Here is a 19,710-nt window from a genome sequence, read left to right as displayed (position 1 = left end):
GCAGGTAGAACATGAAACAGATGCAGACTCTACTGTGGTTTAAGCCCAAACCTTCACAATTTTCGAAGAATTGCTGGCCAATCTCTCTGTCCTCTACATAGGTGCCACTTGCTGTTCCACCGGCACTGCGCATGTGCAGATGGAGCACCCAAGAAATGAAAGGGCAGAACAGAAAAGGGCACGGTGATTATATTAACAAAAAGTAGAATAAATCCATGCAGATGTGTGGAATGCAAGTTTCATGGCGCTTGTCACTAGGCGGTTAACCTGGGATGAGCTCCTGAAACCATCTGCTCAAGATGGGGTCCATTTGAATAGCTTCTGTTTGTGCCTGCATGAAGCGGAATGAATCTTCTGGTTAACTTACAATGCGTCAGCATATATTCCTGTGCTACCCACCGCCCATCCGACATTGTAACATCATGACGGATATCAGGGGTATCCAATGGGAAGGAAGAAAGAAACACTTTATAAAGGAAAAGAGAAACCATCAAGAAAGCATGCACCTGCAAATAAAAGCTATGAGTGAATGCACATGGAAGAAAAACTCACATTAAGGTGCAACCCTTTATTTGTACATTCTCAAGAAAATATAAAAATATTTTTATGACAATTCATTCTGGTTTTTCTTTTTACGTTCTCGCTTATTCAGTTTTGCCAATTCAATTGCAAAAACCGATCAATTTAAAGGAACTATTAAAATTAGGAAGCACTATTTGAATACAGAGTATACAGGAATAATGTCTATAATGTTTACACATTATTATTTTCAAAATACAGCAGTTGTTTCAAAACTCATAAAGCAGAAGAATTATGCACAATTGTTTACATTATATATACAAACTAACTAGAAGACAAAACCAAAAAGTGCTTTAAATATGTGTGGTTCCAAAATGCCATCTTGGGGTTCTAGTGGCTAAAGACATAGCGCCCTATTCTCATGTCACCATAAGACCTTGGGGATTTATAAGTCCTTAAAGCAAGACCGCTTACTTACAAACATATACCTTCATGCATGTGTAAATAGAGAGAGAAATAGAAAGGGAAAGTTCTGTGGTTAAGGGTTCATTCTATAATGCATCCACCATATATAACGAAAGCCGCACATGCAGTAACGAAGAGTAAACATTGACATCACAAAGCAGGATTTAGTTCCTTTAGCTCACAACATATTTCCTCTAATAATTAAGGTCTTTAAATAGTTATTTCAGCTACTGAACCAAAATAAATGCATATATTGTGCCTATATTGAAAACAAGTGCATGCAGTAACCTGTCCTGTATAATGCATAAAAGGAATCCCAGGCTACAGAAATGCAAATCAAATCAAAACATAGGTCGGATTTCTGTGCCTCAGTAAACAATATGTAAACAAGAAAAATGCAAATGTACACTTTTTAAAAATATGTTATTAAGATCAGTACTTTCAATACAGTACTAAATTAAAAGGAGGTACATGTTATTTATGTATCTACCCGGATACAACTGTATAATTTGGAGAGATGCCAGACCAACATGTCTGTCATTTTCATGGGAGAGCCAGATGACCAGAAATACCCCCCTTAGCTTCCACTCTGATGGAAGAAACTGATGGGATTTACTACAAATTCCACTAATGTAGCCTGACATGTGTATACAATTAAACAGTCACAGTACCCTGAAGCTCCTTCCAAAAACACTACATCGAGACAAATAACTATCAGACTCATGTGGTCTGCTCAGCACCCTACTTATGTATTAGTTACACATCCTGTTCAGCTGCACAGTTCATACCTTTCCTAGGCATTTCACATAATGTGTACTTCCAGCCCCCCTTCCCCTCCCCCCCCTCACTCTTTACCCACTGAAAGGCTTTAGAAGCATTTAGAACTACTGAGGAAGAGATTGCTCCAAATCCCAAAGGCATGTTTATACTTTTAGATATTTCAGAATTCATACCTCTGTTATATGTCCCTCCACCTGCCAGAGCCTTCAAACCCCTTTTGAGGAGTTGTCACCAACCTGAAGCTTCCCAAATTGCTCTCAAATGTGACTGCATGCTTGATGTGCCATGCTTATGTTCCATCTCTAAGTTGTGGCAGTCATTCCCAACTACAAGGACAGGCCCGATTCCCGAAAGTGAAGCCTACTAGGGTATTAGTCCATGACTTGACTCCATCACCACTTACCAGTATTCTGTGTTGACTGAGAACTAATCAAGGCTTGTCCAGGGATTCCGCAGGAAGCTCCAAATCTAGGACATGACAAGAGAAGGTAGCTACGTATAGGACTGCTATATGTCAGAAGATGTTGGCCTAAAAAGGTGCTGCAAAGTCATTGATCCTACTCACAAATTGTGCGAAGATGCTGGTCACCAGCATTGACCCCTTTCCCATGTATCAATACTCAATATGAGGAAACTCGGGCCACTGGTCAAGGCAGGACCGACCCTGGATGCACAGCTTTGATTAGTGTCCAGAGTTGCTTCTTCCAACTTAGATGTAGGAGGTGCAAACTCCATAGGTTTCCCTCTAGCACTCGCAGGCATGGTTAACACAACAATTACATCTCCCCTGGATTGTGGCAGCTGAATGTATCACAGTCCACCAGTTTGGTCCACTGTTCTCTCTGTATCATGTTCAGAATGCAATCCCCACCGTGTATATGACCTTGAGAAGGTCAGCCTGGTACCACTAGACATGACATCATATATTCATTGGCTTCTAGTACGCAAATGGAAATAGAAACTAGATACTGCTCTGTATACATTTGGTTGCTGTGGACTCACTTTTCAATCACCGAAGCTTGTGCGTCACCTCCCAAACCATAACGTATGTATGTGTAAAGTGCAGGTTCACCTAAGGGTTTCTTGTGCTACATGACAGACATTTATTGTTACCCAGTTCCATAGTACTCAGTTTATGAACTTGGAAGGATGGAAGACGAGGTAGACCTCCCAGAATTCAAACCTGGGACTATAGGGTCAGGTACAGATCCCTGCAGTGGATGCTTGAGTCTCCTGGACCCCCAGACAAAGGTAGCCATCTTTTTGTGATTTGTGATCCCCTTATTCAAATTATTCTTTCTGGTCTCCTGACTGCTTAAGCTCCAGGTAGCCAAGAATAACTGATTGCCAATCCTCTCAGAGCAGAGCAATCAATGGAAATTTAAAGAAGGAACTAAGTTCCAGCTGTACTCACAACTGTTCTTCTATAGCACCCAAAATCATTGTGCGTAGGTTGTGCTACAGAAGTTCCATAGAACATAATATAGAATAACAAAAACTTCTAGCGAGGGAACGAGCGCTTAGTTACTCGCACCAATTTGCAACTGCAAATGTTCCCCTCAAGTTCCACATGAGAGTGGCATAATCTAATTCAATGTAAGGTAGCGGGAGGTCTTGATTGTCTAAATGGGAATTAAGTTGAGTTGAGATTATATCATCAGCCACAGATCGAGATGCAAGTGACTACATGAATAACTACAGGCCTCCCATGAAGGCCACTCAAAAACGCAAGGTGCTGATTCATTGATTTGGAATGAAAACCACATTGTGAAACCACAGTATGATCTGCAGAGGGTCCATTCAGGTAATTATCCAGGTGAGGCACGCCTGTGGCCTATGTAGGATGACATGTCTGTCCAGCAACAGCCATCTTCTGGAGACAGCCCTAGGATCAGAACAGCACTTCAGCTGCTTCGGAGGTGACGCCCACCACAAAAGCAGGCATAATGTTATTGAAAGCTGTGACATTCTTAGTGAACAGTTGAAGTTGTGTACTCCTGGAAGTGGTTTGTAGAATAAGTTTGACATCAATTTCTTCCAAATAAAATCGAACACTTGCTCATTTCGGTAATAGCTCAATTTACTTTACAAGAATTAAAATTTTTCAAATACTCCTTAAGAGCAGTCGATGCTCTGCAATTGCACTTCAAATTTTAAAAATGAGGAAAATCTACGGCTGTTTTAAAATGAACCTTTCTCTGTTGTAACAGATCTATGGTGTTTTTGTGGCCCTTTGAGGGTAATGTGCAGCATAAGCTCACAGACTTATTGAATGTACATGCTATACAAATACCACATAAATACACATGTAACAAAGAATTGGCAGCAGTGTGCATAAAAGGAGTCTAATTTTCTGCTAACACTTATATACAGTTTAACGTGCACGAAAAACAGAATCACAGTGCAGATAGTAAAGGTTGTTAAGTCCCTATGTTCCTCACTTGAAGATCTCAAGTCACATCAATCCATCAGTAGATTTGTAGAGCGCCACTTGTCACCCGTGAGGCTATCCAGGTCCTTCGATTTCAAGAGGCTTGGAGTGTGAAGAACACGGAATGCATGTAATGCCTCTGAGTGGATGAAGTCCCCATCAGTCAAAATCTGTGAGGTCGGAATAGTGCAGCCCACACACTTCTACGTAGTCCATCTCTTCAACGGTAAAGGGCACGTCCTTCCATTTCTTGTACGGCTTCCTTGGACCATCTAATATTTCCACAACAAAGTTTTTGATGGAGATGGCAGGAAGGTTGAGTGCCTTGTAGAACATTTCCATGCCCCATTCCTGTGTCACAAGAAAGTGGTATTGTGTATAAACTGTATCTTAACAAAATAACAATTGGTCATCATGTTGGTTAATAAATTGTGTAAGAGCATCAAATGATGCTGCTGGTGGGTTAGGGTGCCACATGCGTTATTATAAAAATAGTGTACCATCGAAACTTAGGGAGAACATCTCAGGTCCCCAATTTATAGGGGTTCAGAGACTGGAAGACAACGAGAGAGAAGACAAAGGGTGATGCAGGCATGTAGCAGAAGGCAATGAATAAGACGCAGAGCAGTGTGGTGATGTGGCAGAGATTCAGTGGGATGGGCACTGTGGTGCAAGGCAGTGCATAATTTGAGCCGAGGTTGCAAGTATGGATCACCAACACTCATTTAGTTGGCATTTAGTTTTCTTCATCAGACTTTGACCCAGAGCAAGAGAAAGAAAAACACTTATGGGGGAAAGAAGGAGGAAGAGAGAGACGGAAAAGAGGTGCCAATTTCAGAAAATAGAAACCTGCAACAGAAGATAAAAGATGCAGGGAGTGTCTGCTGGTGTTTTTAGGGGGACAAGGTGGAATCAAGACTACGCATGCTCAGTATTCGGCACGCTGACATGCAATAGCGCCTTCCACAGGACTAAGAGCAAAACTTTGGGCATCAGTACTTATTATTTTGCAAATCAATCACTGGTGCCAGGGTACAGTAGGGACATGGAGAAATGCCACAAACAAGGGAACATCATGGGGCAGAGGCAGTTCAGAACAAAGAACGGTTGTGGCTGGAAACAAATAGCTTCACGTGTGGGACAGTTGCACATTTTGTAAAAAAAGGTATACTGAAATGAGAGAAAGGGGAGGATAGTGGAGCGTAGGTCAATTGTGAACGGTGGAGACGAGAGGAGTGTAGAAGGTAGCATAGGATGTGGGGAGGGTGAGAGAGGAATGTGGGAGGCTGAAGTGTGGTTAAAGCACCCTAGAGAAGACATTGCTCGGTGGTGGGGGGGCAGTCGAGCAAACACAATGGGAAGACTGAATGATCTATCAAAGTGGACATGTAATAAAGCTGCCAAGGAACGAAATTCCTCACTCTTGGACAGTAACGACTGAAATGACTGACTGCCCTCTGTACTACAGGTAGGTGCTCATGTCATAAAGAGAACCCTCACAGGGTAGTAGTAACTCACACCGTGAACGGGCAATTTTACATACATTAGAGATGCAGTTAGTTGGGTTATGATAACTTTCCTTCACTTTCTGAACTCTAAGATCCTGTCTTACCTTTGGAAGAGTAAACTAGCAGGATTGAGTGGGGAGATGTATCTGTTGCAGAGGTATGTATTTAAGGAAACTAAGCTTGTCTGATTTCCTAGAGGAAACAATCTGACCTCTCGACCAACTGTAATGTGCATTGATAAAACACTGCAGGACTGTGGTAGCAAGTGCCATATGTAATTAATTATAACTAATGGTATAATTATTGTAATAGTAAGAAGTAGACTAGAAGGATTAATAGCCACTAGGTTTTCTGGGTTTTGCTGGGTGGTGTGTTTCAAGACCAGCTTAGCGGGAGAGCAAAGCACTGGCTTACCATGCACTGCAGGCATTGGGAGGAGTTAAAGACTGTGCTTGGTTTGTGCCCGTTGTAGTGAGTGATGGGGCCGGGACTTATTTTCCCTGATCGCATTTTGATGAAAAGCCACGGAGAGTAAGAGAAAGATAGGAAGCAAGATTAAAAAGAACCGCCATGAGTGAGAGAAAGAGGCACGAAGTCTGCAGTGGATGAAGAAAGAGGCAAGTGATGGTATTCGGAAACGTCATGACGAGTTGCTAATGAAAACTTTTGCATTCTGTGACTCCTTTTTCATAAATTCAGCAGTGTTTAAAGCGAATTCCTGCTGTGTGGTATCTGGTCCAGGAAGGCAAAGCAGAAGCAGCGGAACATCTAAACAGCACGTTCAATCCACACTTGCTAGGACATTCTCTACTGCTAGGACATTCTGCTCTCATAAATCATTCATTCCTTACTTTTATGCAACTAAATGAGAATACATTTGTCACAAATTATTATTTATCTAGTCTACACTCTGATGGGCAAACGAGAGGCAGGACTTTTCTGTTGACTGCTCATCTTGTCTGATATGACACAAGACAACTAAGTCTGCTTTGGCACAGCCAGTTCACACACTCTCTTCGATATTATGGAAACATGTAGAACTCACCTGTCCACATTTGCAGCTGATCAGTCCACCGGGCACCCAGTCTATCATTTCTCTGCCAAGATTTAGTGGACGGGCAGAGACACTATAGTAGATTCTGCAACGGAGAGAAGGGAACTGGTGAGAAGGATGTATCAGAGCCGTATAATATCACTTCAAGGAGCTAACTTATGCGGATGCATCAACTTTAGTTAAAAAATAACCTATGTTCCCCCTTAAAAACTGTAGGATGCCTCTTTTACAGCTCCATGATATTTTTGACAGAAAGTTTGCTGTTCTCTTTTTGGTTGCAAGGCTTAAGGGGAGATCTGCACATGCTCTTTTTCAATCCACGCCAGCGGGATTTACTTTTGCTACCTTAGACACCAGAGGATAAATAGAAGAAGTGTCCTTGCGTTGACCAGTCGAGAGTAATTTGTAGAATCTACTATTCCCAACACACTGCATACTGTTGAATGCAGAGTTGTATTAGTAACGATATCTCTCTCTGTGCTACATAATATTCTCTATCTTGGTATGGCACACTCCTGGCTCAGCCTCCTCATATATCCCCTCTTTTTGAAAGCCATACATTGTCTACTGTTTTATGCATTAATCCTTGACAATTGTAATCCCCATGTTTGCTATTTCCTACAAGCTGTGAAGGATAAGAAACTTGAAGATCTTGTAGAACACATCAATGTATGTGGTTTGCTATAGATTTTTAATAAACCTACAAATGTTGGTGATCATACTCTGGATATTAGACCTCACCTGGTCAGATCACTCTCTGATTGATTTGAAATTGTCCTTTTAAAGCCATAAGGACATATTTCTTTCTCTGTCTTGCATATTGTGTGAATATTGGGAATTATCAGCTCAGTCAGTTACTGAAATACTTTTGACTTGTGCTGCTCTTATTGGCAATAGAATTGACTTGTTAGGAAACTTAGGTTTTGTGGGTTGAGTGATTTCTGCATTAGACTCATTCTTTTAAAATGCAAGCCAAGAAACTTTGTAATACACTGAAATCTCCTCCAAATCACTGATATAATTGATAACTAAAACTACAAATATTGAATACAAACGGTGTTGCAGATTTGTACAGAAAGATATAGAAGCCTATAATTAGCAGCTGAAAACACAAATCTGGGCTAAACAAAAATATTGCAAAAACCACAAATTACAACTCAGAGTCAGTGAAGACCAATATTTAGGCTCTGCTAAATGTTGTGCTAATCTTGCTTCTGTCGTTGTCTCCAAAGTGGAAATTACTAAATATACCATTACTTCTTAAACATATGATCTATTCAGTTGTTCTTCTGCTCTGCCAAAAGACTTTAGATACAGTTAGAAATATCTATCAGGTATCTAAATGATATCAATCTCGCTCTTTCTTTGCACAAATCGGTATCACTTTGGAGCCATACCCAGTGAGACTACTAAGTCATCTCAATGAAACACTAGTCTCTAAGGTATTATTATTAATGGGTCACTGGATCTGGGCATAGTTCCACAAATTCTGTGCCAAGCTTGAAAAAAAAAGAATTATTTACCAAAAACCTGCTTTAACAGATTGGATGATCTACTCAAGTTGCCTTACTGGGGAACGAGGAGGGCATGAATCAGCCTAGAGGTTCTGAAACTCCCATGGGATAGTGAAAGGTTGCAGGCACTACATTTTGGGATTTATTATTGGGCAGCCTACTTACAGTATACAGTATCATGGTTCCAGGGGGGGGCACTGAGCCTGTGGCGGTGATTCTGGCACGCTTGATCTGACCACTGGAGTTACTGGCATTGCTGTTAGTACCCCGCCAGAAAAGAGCGGCCTTGCCAGCTCGGGTCGAGACCCTGCTGGAACTATGGGGACAAGCATAAAAGAGTCACGGGGAAGAGTATATATACATGCAGCATTTGGTCTCTTAGTACTAAGGGATTAGCCTTAGGCTGCCTCTGTTCCTAAGGTGCAAGGGAGAGGGAGATATCCCAAGGAACCTTGTATCCCAAGGAACCTTGGGGATTTGTATGAAAGCGGCTGGATGGTGGGGAATGTGGCTTTCTGTGCTAGATGGAGAGGTTGTGGGTGGATGTTTCTTGGCATATGCTAGTCTGGCGGCCGCTGTTTGCAAGGGTTGGGCGGAATTACCACAGAAGCCGGAAACCCATGTTTTAAATCAAACTCTCCCGGATATGGGAGGACTGGGAAATGTTGTTAAATTGTAATTCTGTTTTTGTTTAACTGTTAAACCCAGTAAAAGAAATATGCGGGAAAAGAAAAAAATAATAATAATAATTTTGGACGATACCCAAATAGGATTTCACCCGGGATGTAGCACACAGATAGTATTACCTGCTGCAATTGATATTCTTTGATTGGTGGTGGTTGTTAAGAGTATCTGTGCCCTAATCTTCTTACAAACACCTGCAGCACTTGACACTCTTGACCATGGGCAGCAAAACCACCACACAAAATTGATGGTCTAGCTCTCAGTTGGCTTAAATCCTTTTTTGCTTTAGCCGACCAGACTCAGCGAGTCTTCATGATTCCTTTTTACCTATAACACAATGACACTATTTATTTTTAGTTGTCCTCCGCTTCATGCTTTCACATTCTCTTTCCAATGTTAATGGGTTGCCCTTTTCCAACATCCATCCTCTTTCTTGTTCTCCATGTGTATACTTAGTTCAATGACATGCAAATTGTTTAGTAGGTGGACAGCAATTGCACATCAGCACAGATCTTTCAAATTTGTCTTTTGAGGGTAACAGAGTGGATGGTGAAATGCTGGTTTAATCCAAACACAGAGGTATTGTTGGTGGGTGAAAGCGTTGATCTCTAGAGTCCTGTAAACAACCCTCTTAGTAGGAGTTTGCCACAAGGCCATCTAGGAATACAAATTAATGGAGCCCTCCAACTGAGAAGGAAAATGCTACTAACCAGTATGCATCTGTTCTTGGCATGTAGAGCTGCAGAGTTACAACTGTGCAAAGATCGCCACCAAGTGTTGGGCCCGGATGTTTGCAGTTGTTTTTGTCCTGAAAAGTCTTTGGAAGTCACGAGATAGGTGACTCCTCCTTTGGATTACACTGCGCATGGGTATCGGCTCCATCCTTAGATTGTTTTTTGCCAGCAGGGAAATAATGGAGTTTTGTAAGAAACAGGAAGGGTGCTCACGTAAGCTGTATCTATTTAAGATAATACTGGAACAGATAAAGGTAGCCGGGGATGCGGGTGGGCGAGTGTAACTCTGCAGCTCTACATGCCAAGAACCGATGCATACTGGTAAGTAGCATTTTCCGTTCGAGGCATATGAGCTGCAGATTGTATAGCAGTACCCATACTTAGCGGCGACCACCCATATCTGTTGCAGTAGTTTGAAACAGTGTTTTGAGTACAGCCTGGCCCACAGTAGCTTGTTGTTTAGTTTGCACATCTACACAATAGTGTTTTGTGAATGTGTAGATTAAGTAGCTGCTTTGCAGATGTCATCTAAGGGAATGTTCCCTAAAAATGCCTTTGAAGCCCCTATCTTTCTTGTAGAATGGGCTTTAGGAGGGACAGATAACGTACGTTTAGCTTTGTGGTAGCAAATCTGTATGCATTTGACAATCCACCTAGCTATCCCAGATTTTCATATGGGGTTGCCTTTGTGTGGTGGTGAAAAAGACATAAAAAGTTGTTTAGTTTTATGAAAAGGTTATGTTCTTTCAATGTAGTAAAGCAATGCTCTTTTGACATCTAAGGTATGAAGAGCTCTTCTGCGACTGTTTGTGGCTGCGAGAAGAATACGGGCAGCTCTACAAATTGATTGAGATGGAAGGGCGAATGACTTTTGGAGGGAATTTAGGATTGGTTCGGAAAACAACCTTATTATGATGCATTTGCAGAAAAGGTTCTTGAAGCGTCAATGCTTGTAGCTCACTAACTCTTCTGAGAGAAGTAATAGCTAATAGGAAAGCAAATTTCGAAGTTAAGAATTGCAGTTCACATTTATGTAAAGGTTCAAAGGGAGGTCCCATTAACCGTGTGAGAACAATGTTTAAATTCCACACAGGTGAAGGTGGCGCTCTGGGAGGAATTATTCTTTTGAGGCCCTCCATAAAAGCCTTTATGGCAGGTACTCTAAAAAGTGATAGATGTCTATTTTGTAGGTATGCTGCAATGGCAGCAAGATGCAGTCTGATAGACGTGGAATCTAAGTTACATCTTTGGAGGTGTAGTAAGTATCCTATGATGTGTTGAATAGACACATCTAGAGGATTGATGTCGTTGTTATGACAGTATATTACAAAACGTTTCCACTCGGCTGCATAACATGCCCTAAACGTCTAGCTTCTTTAATAACGTTCGTAAAGTCAAGGGGAAGGTTAAGGTAACCAAACTCTAGGACCGCAGGAGCCAGATCGCTAGGATGAGCTGAGCTGGGTCCGGGTGTCTGATCTCCCCATGGTTCTGGGTTAGGAAGCGTGGAGACAGGCATAGCTTTTGGTGCGGTACCACAGAAAGTTGCAACAGTGTGGTGTACCACGGTTGTCTGGCCCAAGTTGAAGCAACTAGAATGAGAGTCAGGGAATGTTGCTGTAGTTTGCGTACCACTAGTGGAAGCAGTGGGAGAGGTGGAAAAGCGTATGCAAATTTGTTGGACCAGTTCATACATATCGCATTACCTTTGGACAGCGGGTGTGGATATCTGCCGGCGATGCTTGGACATTTGGCATTTTGGTGGGTGGCGAAGAGGTCTATCTGAGGTTGTCCCCACATTTGAAATAATGGTTGAAGAACTTGCGGATGAAGTTCCCACTCGTGGATCTGTTGTGTCTGGCGGTTTCACAGATCTGCTATGGTGTTTTGTACCCCTGGAACATGCTGGGCTAAGAGGAAGAGGTTTAGAGGTATAGCCCATCTCCATATCTGCTGCGCTAACTGAAAGAGTTGCAGAGTGTGTGCCCCTCCTTGTTTGTTTATGTAGTACATAGCTGTCATGTTGTCTGTGCAGACTAAGACAGCTTTGCCAAATATCTGCTTTTGGAATGCTTTTAGGGCTAGAAATATGGCTAGTAACTCCAGGTGGTTAATGTGGAGTAACTTTTGTTGCGGTGTCCACCTGCCCTGCATGGTGTGCTCCAGTAGGTGAGCTCCCCAGTCGGAGAGTGATGCGTCCGCTGTCATGACTGTTTGAGGAACTAGCTCTAGGAACAGTCGGCCCTTGGAAAGGTTTTTGGTGTTCCACCATTGCAGAGAGCGGTGAGTCCGACCGTCTACCAACACTAGGTCTGTTAATTGACCTTGGTTCCATCGTCGTGCTAAGCACTCTTGAAGAGGACGCATCTGTAGTCTTGCCTGAGGCACTATGAATATGCAGGAGGTCGTCATTCCTATGAGTTGCATGAACACTCGAGCTGGAAGTGAGTGTTGCTGTTGGAATTTTGTTAGAAGAGCTTGCATATTTATCCTGGCAAAAGAGGGATAAGCTAGTGCTGTTGAGGTGTTTATTTTGCACCGAGACATTGTTGTATGTGGGACGGTTGCAGATGAGACTTGGTGTGGTTTACTGTGAACCCCAAGTTGTGGAGTAATTGGATGGTGGTGTGAGTGTGTTGTACACAGTGACTGTGTGAGCTGGCTTTTATGAGCCAGTCATCGAGATATGGGAAGACGTGAATGTGCTGTCTTCTTAAGTGTGCTGCTACTACTGCTAGGCTCTTGGTAAACACTGTTGGTGCTGTTGTGACCCCGAATGGGAGTACCTTGAATTGATAGTGCTGATCATCTAGTACAAATCTGAGATATTTTCTGTGAGCTGTGTGAATGGGAATGTGGAAATAGGCGTCTTTGAGATCAATAGTGGCAAGGAAGTCGTTTTGTAAAAGGAGAGGAAGGACCTGCTGGACTGTGACCATATGGAAGTGGTCTGATTGTATGTACGGGTTTAGTGGTCTAGGGTCTAGAATAGGCCTTAGAGAGCTGTCCTTTTTTGGGATAAGAAAGTAGAGGGAGTAAACTCCCTTGTTTTGTTGATGTGGTGGAACTAGTTCGATTGCGCTCTTTTTGTAGGAGGGATATTACCTCCTGCCTCAGCAGAAGCAAATGTTTTTGTGACAATGGGCGCTGTTTGGGTGGTATGTTTGGGGGGTAGATGTTAGTTCGAGACAGTAACCTGATTGAATTATTTGTCGCTCCCACCTATCTGATGTGATGTTGGTCCAGACCGGAAGGAATTGTTGTAGTCTTCCCCCAACTGGAGTGGAATGTGGTGGGGGAAGTGGAGGGAAGTCATTGGGCAGGGGTGGAGGCAGAGCGGGAGTTGTTAGTTTTGCCTCTGCCTTTGTTGTTGTTACCCCTGTAACCCCCTCTTTGGTAGCCCCTACTGTAGGTGGATTGGGTAGGGGCTTTGTAAGAAGTAGAGGGACTATCTGAGGAGTAGCCTCTGGCGGTGCTTCTGTAGGATGAGCGACAAAAGGAGCGTCTGGGGGCTTACGAATGCAAGGCTCCCATAGATTTAGCTGTGTCTGTATCCTTTTTCATTTTTTCAAGGGATACGTCCACATTGGGCCCAAATAAGTGTTGCTCATCAAAGGGTGTATTGAGGATGGCACTTTGTACTTCAGGTTTGAAACCTAAAATGCGTAGCCAGACATGCCTACGCAAAAGGACACTGGTATTAATCAGCCTTGAAGCAGTATTTGCTGCATCTAGGGCACAACGAATAGAGGTATTGGCGATGGTTTTTGCCCTCTTGTATAAGTTTATTGGCCCTATTTTTGTACTTGTCTGGAAGGTGCTGCATTATGGATTCTAACTCCTAATAATGTGCCCTGTTGTATCTTGCTAGTAGTGTCTGAGTATTGGCAATAGACCATATGTTTGCTGCCTGTGACACTGTTCTTTTGCTTGAGGCGTTAAGGAGCTTAGACTCTTTATCTGGTGGGGTAGCCCCACCTGATGTTTGTGAATTGTCTCTTTTGCGTGTGTTGGAGACCTCAAGAGTGTCTAGTGGTGCAGGCCGTAGGATGGATCTGAGGGGGCAGCTTTATACTTTTTTTCAATTCGGGGGTTGATGATTCAAGCCCTAACTGGATCTTTGAAGATTTCTGATGCATTCTTAATGACCCCTTTAGGCATGGATAAAATTGAGGTGGACCTTTGTGTGGTGTCAAAGGTATCCATAAGGAAATCTTCCTCTCCTGTTCAGTATGTAGGTCAACCCCATGGTATTGGGAAGCCCTATGGACAAGTTGGTTAAATCCCATAGTGTCCTCTGGTGAGGAAGGCCTGGAGGGGTATATGTCATCTTGTAGGATGTTAGGGACATCTGGGTTGCTATAATCATCTCACGGGTCAGGTCAGCCAGGAGGACTAGGATTATCTAGTGGCTCATTAGCTGCACCACCCCCTGTGTCATCAGAGATGTCATCCCCATCATCATCATCATCTTCTAATGGAGTAGGAGATGGTGTAGGGGAGTAATGTGGTAGGGGAGGAGGTGGTGGAGGGGTGGGGGAGGAGGAGGAGAAAGTATCCTTAGAGGAGAGGTTGCAATGTTCTTCTTCTTAGGATGAGGAGCCAGTGCAGGCGTGTCTGATGGTCGAGAGTCTTTTGTGTAGGATCTAGATGAAATAGTTCCTCTGTGGGAGGTAGATCCTTCGGGCCGAGGGCTTTGGTTCTGTAGGCTTTTTCTGCACCAAACCGGTAGCATCTTTCCGCGGAAGGGTCGGGGTCGACGTGTGTACTTATGACCCGCTGTGCCGGAGTGATGTCCTCGACGTCCGAGTCGTCAGCCTCGGAGTTGCTGTTGACGCAATGTTCTTGCTCCTGTTCTGGCACTTCGACGCCCTCTTGGAAGATGTTGTCTGGGATCGAAGCTGACGAGCGAGCCATTGTTCTTCGAGCTCGTCGGTCCCGAATCGTCTTCTTTGAGCGGAAGGAGGCACAAGCGCAGCAGTCTCTGGCCTCGTGCTCCGGTGAGAGGCAAAGGTTGCACACCTCACGGAGATCGGTGTGGGGAAACTTCGACCCACATCGAGGACACTTCTTGAATGGCGTCCTTTCCATGAGCCAGAAGATAAGGCCTAGGTAGGCCCGAAGGCCTTCGTCGACGACCGGAATCGAAGACTTCGAAGTTGAAGAGTAGTGTCGATTGGAAACGTGTTCGAAACAATACCTTCGAAATATGGTGAAAATTGCGCACCGAAGGAGAATCGGGTCCAACCGGGAGCACAGGAAACACATTCGAGCCCAATGGCGGAAAAAAACAATTTAAGGATGGAGCCGATGCCCATGCGCAGTGTAACCCAAAGGAGGAGTCACCTATCTTGTGACTTCCAAAGACTTTTCGGGATAAAAACGACTGCAAACATCCGGGCCCAACACTAGGTGGCGATCTATGCACAGTGTGTAATCTGCAGCTCATATGCCTCGAACACAAAGTTCCAAAGAGATGTTAGAGCTCATTTGTTACAACTGAAGTGGCTGTGCAAGAACATGCCTTATTGTTTTCCCAGATTTAGTCAAGCCACTCCCTTTCTGGAAAAGATTTACTTGCTTCTTGTAATAAGGTAGCTGAAAAAGATGACAGAATCCCCACTCTACCTCCATTAATGTCTAGGATGGTATGTACCAGTAAGAATTCTAAGATCCTCCTATATTTTGTTAAGCATTTCACTTTCGGAAAGGCATACTTTTTCTACAATGGCTCTCTCTTTATGGAATGTTGTCCCCTTGATCTTGAGAAGTAATCATAATCTTTATTTCTGCTAATTAGAGGCATAATCTTTGGTTTTAGGAACCTGGTTATTGTCCTTTATTATTCCTAGGACATAGAAACCATATGGGTAATGTTGAGTAGAGCTCTTTACTAAACTAAAAACTATATTTAAAAAATAAAATAACTTAACACTTACTTAAAGTCAAGGTTGATGTTAACATGATGTGAGTTCTCAATTGTGCGCAGGTCGTTGCCATGGGCAACTGCTTCGTTGCAGTTCCTACAATAAAGGCGAACATCCTGTGGTCGGAATGTCCTTTTCTTTCCATCCAATTTATGTTCTTTCACTTTCCTGGAAATTATTGATTCCGTTTGCAGTTTCCGGATCTAAATGGAGAATGTGATAATGCAGGAAATTAAAGATATTGAGCATGAATGACACAGCAGGATACATGCACAAAGGTGCAAAGAAAGGAGCCTGGATAGCTGAGCATGTCTTAGGAGACATTGGTGTAAGGCTTATACTTCCTCAGTAAAACAGTGCCTTTGTTGGACCACATAAATGTCAAAACTGTGCAAGACTGATCCTATGCACACCATCAGCATATGTTGGCCTTAGTCCTGCTAGCTCACAGTGCACCATCTTTACCCCTTTCCAATTAAGGTAAGAGGTGAAATATGCAACCTCAGAAAATTACAACCCTGACTCCCCAAGGAAATTGTGGTAACAGATCTAGAACCTTTTTGTTTGGTTACTCATGCATACCCAAAGAGATGCACAAGAAATAAACAAATTGGTGTTTCAAGATTTGTCAAAGCATTATGATTCTTGAGTAAAATATGTGTGCTGAAAAAATCAATAGAAGGAAACGGAATAATATGATCAGCATTACGAGACTGGTGAAGAAGAAAAACAATTCAATCATTGTGCTGTAGCAGATCATATATGCTTGCATATAATTAGTTATATGTTGTGCTCCTACCTAGCACTACCTATCCTAGTGTGCCTAGGGTGCGTGGATCTGCCAGAATCCCTGTAGGGTGATCTAGCTACCCTGATACCTGTGGCAAGTATCATCAATGAGCCCGTCTTGGTGGAGAGCTGAGCTTCATCCCTCACAAGAGGTAAACAGAAATTAGCTTGGTTAGAATTCTGGCATGGGGTGACCTCACAGTGCAAGCGAAACTCCTCTAACTAAGCAAAGGAGTGATGCCATCTATATATTAAACTTCGTCTATGTTGCCATGCCAAAGTCAGGCTGCCATTATTGATCCAACCCTGACAAAGCTGTCGCAGAGCGAACAATAATAAACAACTTCATGTTCAAGGCTCTGATAATGTACCTACGAAGAGGTGCAAATGTAAGCAAAGTTTTCAATGGAACATTATCCGTACAAGCCTGCAAGCAAAAAGTTTGTCAAGTGTCAACATTCAAGAACAGATGTCAAGTTTAAACGTGAGAATGTAAACGGTGTTGTTACTGCCCGGGCCTAAGTCTGACCACATGACAACATTCTTCTTCATAAGCAACCTCCAATGCAGCTTGCCCAAAACAGGGTTACCTGTGGACAGTCTCTGTAGGGGAAACGAAATGAAAGGGCAGCTTCCCATTCACCCTTGTAGGAGAGTTCACACGAGATGCCATGTGAGACGTTTGCACTGCCAGGGACGACTTCTGTCTTCAGTGTAATTAGTCTGACATATTTTACTAGAAGCAACACCTCACCCTGAATCCACCCAAACATTTAGGGCTTCATCCTTGGTCTAGCAGGATAAAACTCACGTGCACTTTCACAAAATTCATTAACATTTTACAAAATTATGGTTTTGCAGACTTTGGTTTGTTCTTATCTCACATCAATTCTTTCCCTGAGTGTGCCCCTCCCATAAAACCACAACTGGCAAGATACTTAAAAGAGACTGGTGTGAGCAGAAAATGTCTCTCTGAGAGACATTTTCAGTGCATACCTATCTCTTTCTGGTACCTCATGAGATTCTATTTATTCAAGGTGCACAAGTGGGTAAAAAAGTCACCGAAAATTATGTAATGTACACTTTCACAAAATGCTGTGATTTTAGCACAAGGTGAACATTTGAGAATTTAGCAAATTTCACTGGCTTAAAAGTTTGCCCAGGACTAGTACAAAAATGCCTCATTAAATATCTGACATGCATCTCATAGTGTTTCTCAGGGATGATTTTTCAATCCAATGTGAAGATTTTTATGTTGGAATGAGGGATTTACCATGAGGATGCAGTTTTACACCAGATAAAATCCACACATTCTTCTCCATTTCAAATTCCTCACTTTTAGAAGTGAAGAAATTTGTATTAGAGGAACCACAGAAGTGCTGTAATTTTGGCTTACTTGGAATCTAAAACCAGGCACAAACAACATCTGCGTTCAAATTCAGATTCCCTGCAGCACTCAAAATGAAGCTGAAAGAAGTAGAGGTGAGCAAAACTGTAAATCAGTAATCTTAATTGTGCCCTACTTACGATAACTCCATCGTCTTTGTGATGGCAGAATTAGGAGGTCTGGGATGGGGCTATGCCCACTTCTCACAGGAAGTGATCGTACAGACGGTGTAGTGACCCAAGGGTAAGTAGCCCATTGGCTACCACACTTCACTCCCCATTTAGGGGAGCCCCTGGCACCAGGAAGGCAGATTCTGTCAACCTAAGAAGAAGAAGGACACCAAAGAGCCGCGAAGTGCAAGAACTGAGGAGCAGCAACTGATTTGGCACCAGCCTTGCCTGCCAGCATGCTGCACCGAACGCCCGCACCAAAGACTACTCGTCCTGAAGCTTCTCTACCTGCAAAAGCCTCAGAGGACTGCCAGCACATCAAGGAGCAACCAGCATCTCCCATGGAGTAGCGGAGCTACTTCCCCGCAGGCACCCAAGAAGAACCGTGAGAACTCCAGACTGCCATAAACCCGACACAGGAAAGCGCCACTGCAGCCGTACCCCCCAAGCCTGAATCAAAGTGGCCCAACGAGGTCTTGAGACCCTCCAGAGTCGAACCCCATCGTGGGTTTGCCCAGACTGGACTTCCAGTTACTGCCTGCAGCCTCTCTGAGAGGCGTGGCGCAGCGGCAAGGGCGACTGATGCTGGACCCTGGGGATCACGGTTCTATCCCTGGCTCCGGCGGCAGGGGCCTGCCCAGCACCATGTGACTCTGGGCAATAGGTCGCTTAATCTTCCCGACGGCCCCCAGTGCCTTGACACCTTCGGGTAATTGTTCACGCTTTACAAATACTGGACATCTCTGTGCAGGCCCCTTCAACTGAGATTGTCCTCCACAACACAGACCCAACGCCTAAAAGCATTACTGCACCCGAACTCTACAGCCCAAGGAAAAGTGGACCCACTGTATCCCCACGTGCTCGAGCATGTCAAAGACTAAGCCCCCCTGTGGGTTCAACTGGACTGGCCCACAGTCCCTGCTTGTAGCCTCTTTTTCTCAGGAACACTTCCAATTGGAACTAACAGGGCGCCTGACACCGAAAATTACCTCTGCAACCACAAGACCCAGAGCCTACTGAGATGACATGTAGGTGCTGCCTTAAACCTTGCCCCAAACTTACCTTAACTCCAGAAGATTGGTCATGTTAGTCATTGTGAAATACCCATATGCAGTATGTGTTTTTCCCCATAGGAGAAGAATACAGCATTAGAGATAATACAAGCGTATTTATCTGTTTTCTTCAAAACTGCTATTTGAAATAGTACTTACCCAATAACGAAGTTCTTTTTTTTTTTTAAATTGTATTTTAAAAGAATTTTTGAAAATAATTATTACACCTGGTATTACAGCGCACCACACAGCAGAATACTTTACATTCGAGTTATAACCTTCTTTTTACATAAATTACGCACAATTTAGACACAGCATTGTGATTTCATATCAAGTAAAGCAAAAGACAGAAAGAAGAAAAACAGAAACGCAGAAAAACAAAGGAGACCCAATGCAAGTTATATATAAAAAAGGGAAAAAATAACAAATATAAGATCGGTTTAACACCAGCGGAATAACCTGCACATCAAATCCCCCGGATAAAGAGAAGCAGGCATCCCGACACGGGTATGCTGTACAAGCTCTTTTTCCATTGCTCGATGGGGTTCCAAATTTTCCCTTCTAATATTCTGCCCCTCCGGCCTTTCCTAGCATAGATTGCATTTTCTAAATTATAAGCGGCCAACAACCTGGCTAGGTAAATGTGAAGGGTAGGGGGTGCCTTATCTAACCAATACTAGGCTATACATATGAGCA

At 43.2% G+C, this 19,710-nt stretch overlaps 1 protein-coding gene across 2 annotated transcripts in view; it reads right to left on the bottom strand.

The window, feature by feature from the left end:
- Positions 1-553: 553 nt before the first annotated feature.
- LOC147717191 (ATP-dependent RNA helicase DHX58-like) overlaps positions 554-19,710 on the bottom strand; it is a 144,066-nt gene continuing 124,909 nt past the window's right edge. The window contains exons 11-13 of one of the 2 annotated variants that reach the window (XM_086924142.1): positions 15,629-15,819; positions 6,749-6,842; positions 554-4,546 (exon numbers count right to left, since the gene is read on the bottom strand). In XM_086924142.1, coding sequence (XP_086780268.1) covers positions 4,355-4,546; positions 6,749-6,842; positions 15,629-15,819 — 477 coding nt within the window. In that variant the 3' untranslated portion in view covers positions 554-4,354. The remainder of the gene's footprint in view (positions 4,547-6,748; positions 6,843-15,628; positions 15,820-19,710) is intronic. The other variant, XM_086924141.1, reaches the window with a different exon arrangement.

This window comes from Lissotriton vulgaris, chromosome 5, assembly GCF_964263255.1.
Source record: "Lissotriton vulgaris chromosome 5, aLisVul1.2, whole genome shotgun sequence".
NCBI classification, from domain to species: domain Eukaryota; kingdom Metazoa; phylum Chordata; class Amphibia; order Caudata; family Salamandridae; genus Lissotriton; species Lissotriton vulgaris.
Note: the sequence above shows the minus strand (reverse complement) of the source record. Positions and strands in the feature narration are given on the sequence as shown.